Genomic DNA, 7,768 nt, shown 5'->3' on the forward strand with positions numbered 1-7,768 from the left:
AAAAGGTAACACAATTTCATCTTTATTTGCAGCACATTTAGCGTCTGCAGAATGGCCGAGGCGGCGAGTTCAGATGCGCGTTTCATGGCTGCACAGCGGTGTCCCCAGCATCGGGAGGTAGCTCCTCTACATATGCGGCTGGAAAGTGGCCTTTCTTCCCATTGAGAGATCCAAACCACCATCCTTCTCCCTTTTTCTCGTGTATAGCCACAATGTCACCTGCGGAGAAAACACAGCTAACTGGCAAGTCAGACGAGTCTCTGGGTGAGCTTGTTGGGTGAGCCACGCAGAGGCAGGGGTGGCTTTCAAGGAGTTCCTGGGCAGCATCTCTGCACGTGACTCCATTGAAGGAGGGGTTCCTGAGCACATACTGGGTATGAAGCAGACACCGTGCAGCGGACGCAAGAGTAAGACAGTGCGCAAGGCTGTGTGCCACGAGATGATTGACTGGGTCATCACAGTGACACCTGGCTTTCTTTGTATTTAGCTGATGCGTTGTCACCACACTCTCTCTCAGTGTTAGTGCTTTAGAGGTTTCTCTTGTTGGTGGCCACGATCACCTGGTACGTCAGCTACCACGGGTATGTCTGTGTTACCACACTTCTCCGGGGCTAAGCTTCTCTTTGTCACACCTGGCTTCACAGTCCAAAATTCCAACTCACAACTCTACCTAAGAGGTGGGGTAACGTTAACAAACTAGTAATTCGAAGGTGATGTTGTGTTGTAAGCTGCCTTTGCAGTGACCCTGACACCCGGCGACTGTGTATACAATCATACAAAACGTCACCAGGCCTATGCCACCTCCACGATCAGCAGCAGATCTGATCAGATCCTTGCAATCCTCCGTGGGGTCAAGGGCTGATTTTGGAAGTAGGTAACCAGCCCTTCCTTCTAGTCCATCTTAGTCTGGAAGCGCCTCTGAAACCGGTTCAGCACTGGAGCAACACACAAATCCCCATCTGCACGTGAGCTGCATTGACTGAGGCCCAAACCTGGGGCTCCCACGCGAAGGTGGGCATTCAGCCACTGAACCACAAATGCCTCCACAATGTGCAGAAAACACTTCTTTAAAACAATTAGTCAAATAAATAGATTCTGTCAAGAAACATTTGGACCTTCTCAATCTAATATTTTTTAATACCATGCCGAAATAATTTTTTCAATCTACCTCACTTTTCGTCAGTCATCCTATAAGACAAAGGGGATGTAATCCCCTTTCTATCTTCCCTTAGTCATAAATCACTGTTTATTGCTGTAGATCACTCTCAGTCTAATTTCTCTTCACTAATGAATTCTCTCAGGTCAATAGATTGGGATGATCTAGTAGAAAGAATTGAAACAAATGATTTAAAGTCTTATTGTCAGTTGGCCCAAGCTTCCATGATCCCTAGATTCCACTTGAAGTAACTACTTAAAATAGAAAAATCTCAGTAAGGATACAGTCATTGGTCCATAGCAATACTTCTCCTCAGCCATCCACTGAGCCTTTCTCTGGTCCTCCATCTCTCAGGCACACAGTCCCTTGGCCCTTGTCTCTATGGGCCAGGAAGCCATCCTGCTTGCCACCAGGAGCCCTGGTGGCCTAGTGGATTACTCACTGAGCTGTTAACAGCCAGGTCAGCGGTTCAAACACACAAGCAGCTACTCTGTGGGAGAAAGACAAGGCTGACTTTCAATTCCTGGCATTCTATGCCAGTGTGATACTGATACTGTGATGAAGAACGGAATGTTTCAAAGGTTTTCTGGTGATGGTTAAATTGGATAAGGATCTTGTAGCAGTGTCCAGCCCATAATACACAGTTAGTGCTCACCATTACCATGGTGCACGCTTTAATATCTGATGTGCTTCCTCTTTCTCCTCTCCATAGAGTGATTCTATCAACCTGGCTGACTTCACGCAGTAGTCTGCAATTCTAAGACCAACGTTTCTCCCACTCAGGGGCCCAGCATCAGAAGGCAATTATAATATGTGTGAATGTTTCTTACCTTTTTCCAAATTCAATTCATCCTCTTGCCTGGCTTGGAAAGCATATAAAGCTTTGCAAAGACCGTTGCCAAGTTGGGTCACACCTGAGACTGAGAGTCAGATTAAGTGGTAATTATTAAGACGCTGTATTGGTTGGCAAGATGATGTACCTGGAAGCTCGTTCTGACTATTTAACAGTTGGGAGCAGAGTATAATGATAATTGAATTTTCTCATAAGAAAATATATAACATTCATTCTTTGAAAATTCAATGGCTATTTTGATGTAGCCATTATGTGTATGGTGCTGTAAATATATAGCCTAAACCTGTATTATGATCCAGAGTATACTATGTTGAGGGGAGAAAACTTCCTGGGGTAACAATAATAAGAAAGATGACACTGTAAAGAGATCTGTATAGTACATGAACTTAGTGCATATCAGCCGGAGAGTTGGTGAAGTAGTTGCATGCATGTTTTGGAATGCACTCAGACATAGGTCGGGACTGCTGGGAGGATGTGCTTATTAGCCCTCTCCCTCGGTGCTTCTGGGCCTACTTATCAGGCAATGCTAAAAGGCCATTGCTGTTAAGTTGCTTCTGACCCTCAGCGACCCTGTAGGATAGAAGAGAACGGCTTCATAGGGTTTCCATGACTGTAAATAGGAGCAGACTGCCTCATCTTTCTCCAGCTGAGACTCTGGTGAGTCTGAACCACCGACCGTGTGGCGGGCAGCCCAATAGCTCACCTATCACCACGGCTCCTTCCAACAATGCAGCTGTGACTCTAATGTCCTGTACAGTGCGCAATGCCTTGGGTTTTGTGAAAACTTTCCCTCTGGGGCCATTCAGTCAAGAAAGTAGAGAGCCAAGGCTTTGATAATTATGGTAGTTGAGTGTTGGAGATTGAAGTGTACGTGTGTGTGGTGTGCACATGCATGCTTCAAAAGGTAAGGGCAGTGGTGGGTGGCTAAGGATACATTATTGACTAAAGGCAGTGGATTCAGTCAGGTCTGGCCCTAATCGTGGCTCTGGCCACCCTCCCCGACAGGGCCACCAGCTTTCTCCCGGAAAGGACAACAGGGTTTCCAGGCACGTTTGGAGGAGTTTGTGGAGACAGAGCTGCCGGGCTCCCTGCACTGGCTTTCAGGTGGTTGTGTTGATCGTTGACCACGGAAAGACTTGAGAATGAAGTGGATGCCAATCACCGGGCATCCGGGGCACTGCTTCGTGCTACAAAACACCATCTCACCACATTCCCGCCCCCCCTGAATCCTTCACACAAATGTACACAAAGCTACCGATTCCCACAAGTGGATTCTAATCGATTCTAACAAATTAGTCACTCCTGATCAGAATGTAAATTTCTGTGAGTAGATATTTGCCCAAGTTGTTCTGAGACTACAACAGAAATATGGCGAGATGCTGTACTGGTAGGATGCAGTCCCAAACAGTTCTGGGCGTGGAGTCAGGCGAGGTGGTGGGATTGAGCACTGGGCTGCTCACAGGAAGGTTGGAGGTTCAGCCCCGCCCCTGTGCCCCACAGGAGAAAGAAGTGAGGGCGGGTGTGAGGCCTTGCCATCTGGGAGACACTCAGCCGGGCTGCTGTCCGCAGGGATCGAAGCGAGACCAGTGCATCTGCTTATTGGGGCATGGACTTACCGGAAGACAATGAGGAATTTGGATGGCTCTGCCCACTAGAAGCCTTGCTCATAGCACTCTCTAATCTCTTCTTCTTTAACGGGCGAGAAATTTGCACATAGCTGTGCAGCTGCTCCTGTTCAAAAGTAACGCATGAACAGCATTGTCATCGCATGCAGTCAGAAAACTGTCACTCTTGGTAGGACACTTGCTTTGTTTATTGATGTTGAGGGATAAAGAGATTCAATATGTTTATGAACCCTGCTCGAGAGCATTCTTGTTTCTGCAGTCTTAATATTTTTCCCCTAACATGAGTCAGATTAGGCAATCACTCTCTCATCATCTGTACTTGCGCCCACGCCTTCCGCAAACCTCCTGCTATTGTCATTGAGTTAACTCAAACTCCTGGCACCCTCGTGCGGGCCCGACTGGAACTGTGTCAATAGCAGCGCTGGGGGAAATCGGTCACTAAACCTGTCTTCTGTGTGTTCCACCCAGGGACTCTCTGATGCCTCTGGGCCCAATCATGATATGGGGGTGGAGCTTCCAATACAGAAAAGCCCTCAAACTACGGCCCGCGGGCCACATGCAACCCGCCTTAGCCCACTGAGGACATTTATCCAGCCTGCCAGGTGTTTTTGCCCTATTTGTTTTTTTATTTCAAAATAAGATATGTGCAGTGTGCATAGGAATTTGTTCATAGTTTTTTTTTTAAGTATAGTCCAGTCCTCCAAGGGGTCTGAGGGACAGTGAACTGGCCCCCTGTCTTAAAAGTTTGGGGACCCCTGCCTCAAAAGATCATGGAATTTCCCCATGTAGTTTTGAAGCCCTGGCACTTTCATATCACCAGTTCTATAAATTCAACTTTAATTGGTTGAGCTACAACTGAAGTGATCACAACTCCTTTTAAATGATTGAGACCAGTTTGGAGTTCTTCAATCACTCTGAAAGAACACTGTCCCTTCATTAGCAGATGGTTACAGTGCACCCTTCTGTCATGTGATGGGAAACACCTCCTACCCACAGAGAGGGGAGCCCCCTCTTTATCTTCCTCCCTCATCATGCCCATCACCAGTTCCTGAAAAGGGTGTCACTGGGAAAATGCATGTGTATGGATTCATAAACTTTAAAACCTGTCCTCGGGCATGATTTACATTAAGTACTATGTTAATCGTGTAAAATCTCATAATTTTTTCGCTTGTATAAATACTGAAAGGTTTTACTATAAAGGCAAGTTGGACAAATGAATTTAGGGTATGAAGAGGAAGAGAAAGGCCTTCTAACTCCTCACAATAAGTTAGTGGCCAAGGAATGAATTCAGTTGTGTCAAGCTCTTCCTCTTATGCTTTAAAGCAGTGGTTCTCAACTTGTGGGTTGCGACCCCCTTGGGGATCGAACGCTCCTTTCACAGGGGTCACCTGATTCATAACAGTAGCAAAATCACAGTTATGAAATAGCAACGAAAATAATGTTATGGTTGGGTGGGGGGGTCACCACAACATGAGGAACTGTATTAAAAGGTCACAGCATTAGGAAGGTTGAGAACCACTGCTATAAAGGAACAAAACTAGATTTTAAAATTCCACACCGAGGATTTGGGACACACAGCATATATAAATCAGATCCGCTCCCTGCCCCACTGGCACATGTCACTTTAAGCCACTTTTATCCTGCAAGCGCAGTTATACCCAATCTCTTCAGCATTTACCTTGTCCTTCCATTTGAAGATGCAGTTGCTACAGGGATGCCTGGGCTTAGGTCTTTGCTCAAGTTCTGCTAATACTGATGACAGTTTATAGGAGTTTGCTTGCAACAGGTCTAGCTTCAAATTGATCTGTGGATACATTCATTTGGCCATATCAGTACATTTGTAGAGAACGAGGCACAGTGGGTGAGTAGCGGGATTCAGGAACATTTTCAAAATGGCAAAAAGCCTAGAAATGTATACATTTGACTCATCTATGACTATCAAAGAAAATGCTGAAGAGAAAACCATCTAACCTGTTTAAGTACTACGACAGGAGAGCCTGTGTTGATGAACACACCTTATTCTAGACAACACGGGACAAGAGAAAAAGCTTTTTATAGATATAAATGTGGACTCCAAAAAGGTAGTGGGATTATCTTGTAGTTCTATTTTTCCATGAAATTTTCGTAGCCCCCTCCCCCTTGTTTGTATGTAGATCAGTGTTTTGTGGCAATGAATAATAGCTTTTCTCAAGTGTCACTAAGCAGTGGAAAAAGAGAGCATGTGTTCGATTGCAGAAAGTAGATTTTTAGGTGGGCCATGAGGAAGGGCAATTGAGCCCACTGCAAACCCACTGCTACATGATTGATTCTGACTCACAGTGACCCTACACAGGGTCTCTGAGGCTGATTTTTCTTGTTTTATTAACGGAAGCAGATAGCCTCATCTTTCTCCCCCAGAGGAGCTGGTGGCTTTGAACCAATGACCTTGACGTTAGCAGCCCAACACCAAGCAGCATTGTCTGGGCTTCCTAATTGAGCCACAGGCACTCAGTACTGTGCACAGAATTGAACTAATATCATAGAATCAAACTAAAATGAATGTGAATTCTTTAACGGAAGAGTCCTACATTCGCTTGCGATGTTAGCAGCCTACGCTACCAAGGAGGCGATAGGAGACCTAAATTCCTGAGAAAGTTTGAGTTACGCTTCTGGACCTTGGATATAATATTGGGGGGGGTGGGGTGGTATTTAAGTATAAAACCAAGAAGTGAGACTAAAGACCCACTCCCTATTTCTTCCTGTTCTTAATTTGACTTGAACTAGAAACTACAGTTGCTTCTTTTCCAGCGCTTGTTCAGTCAGTAAATGTACTAAAAAAAATCTAAGCCTGCTTTACCAATCTTCTCCTTACTGTTATCACCCCCTTCTTCACCATGACACCCCTCCTTCCAAGGGTCATATCCTGGGCCTGAACCCTTCCAACCACAGGGAGGTCTCCAGTCCTTGAAATAAGCCACTGTCTTGTGGGGCAGGTTTTCCTCAGATGAAATAAAAATCTCCCAATAACATTGTAACAGCAGGCATCTGCTAGTCTGCATCTGAAAATGTCGCAACCCCTTAACCCACTGCTGTCAAGTTGCTTTCAACTCATAGCAACCCTCCCAGACAGGAGCCCTGCCCCGGAGGGCTTCCAAGTCTACAGTCTGCAGAGAAACAGAAAGCCATATGGACCGCCCACAAAGCCGCTGGTGTATTTGAACTGCCAAACTTTCAGCTATTATTGAGCATTTAGCCCTGTTTCCTTTTTTATGTGGCGGTCTTTCCAGCATCTGAGGACAATATCTTATGTAAACAACCCCCAGAAATTCTGCAACAACTTTACAGATTTTGCCAGCAGTCTTGTTTCAAATATGATACTTAAAGAAAAAAGGGAATAAATTGGAAAGAATTTAAATGATTCTCACTCATTGCTAACCTGCAGGGTAGAGTAGAATACTTCTTAGAGTTTCTGAGACTAAGTCTTTACAGGAGCAGCCAGCCTCATTTTCCTCCCAAGGAGCGACTGGTGGGTTTGAACCACCAACCTTGTGGTTGACAGCCTAATGTTTATCCCCAGCACCACCATGGCTTTTTACTTTTACCAAAGAACTCCTGAAACTGCCAGTTTGGGCAGAACCACTAGGCACCTACTTTCACAAGAGAGTTAAATTCCCAGCATAAGGAAATCTGGCAAGAGTTTCTTGTGTCCTTCCTGAATTCTTCTGAGATTAACCCTAGACCTCTTCCAGCCACTCTCTCAACCCAGCAGAAACCCCATAGTTTGCAAACATAGGCAGGAGGTATCTATCCTTTTATTTAGCTATAAAATGTACATACTGGGTGGGGGTGGGGGTGTAACTACTCATTTAATGTGAGTTCCTCCCAAAGAGCTACAATGTCCATCAGTATCAACACATGTCTGTAGAGCCATGAACAAAAAGCGCACTCAAGGACATCAAGCTTAAGCAGAGGGTCTGAGACAATGAGGAAGACGACCCTGGGTGAGATGGATTGACCCAGTGGCCGCACCAATCAGCTCACACATAACAGTAATTATGAGGATGTCGCAGCTCCCTGGCTTGTTGTTTGTCACCCTCCTCCAAAGAACTTGTCCTTCAAAGTTACTCCTTGTTCCCGGGAGCTCCCCCTGCACGC

General features: G+C 45.6%; 1 protein-coding gene across 5 annotated transcripts in view; it reads right to left on the minus strand.

Moving 5' to 3' along the window:
* NOSTRIN (nitric oxide synthase trafficking) overlaps nt 1-7,768 on the minus strand; it is a 65,870-nt gene continuing 58,102 nt past the window's right edge. For 3 of the 5 annotated variants that reach the window (XM_045299127.1, XM_045299120.1, XM_004703907.2), the window contains 4 exons: nt 5,313-5,438; nt 3,626-3,740; nt 1,987-2,076; nt 1-219 (listed from right to left, as the gene is read on the minus strand). In XM_045299127.1, the coding sequence (XP_045155062.1) occupies nt 83-219; nt 1,987-2,076; nt 3,626-3,740; nt 5,313-5,438 (468 nt within the window). In that variant the 3' untranslated portion in view covers nt 1-82. Of the gene's footprint in view, nt 237-1,986; nt 2,077-3,625; nt 3,741-5,312; nt 5,439-7,768 lie in introns of all 5 variants that reach the window. The other 2 variants (XM_045299113.1, XM_045299125.1) reach the window with 2 other exon arrangements.

This window comes from Echinops telfairi, unplaced genomic scaffold (genome assembly GCF_000313985.2).
Source record: "Echinops telfairi isolate 266 unplaced genomic scaffold, ASM31398v2 ScPeMD7_4;HRSCAF=17, whole genome shotgun sequence".
NCBI classification, from domain to species: Eukaryota; Metazoa; Chordata; class Mammalia; order Afrosoricida; family Tenrecidae; genus Echinops; species Echinops telfairi.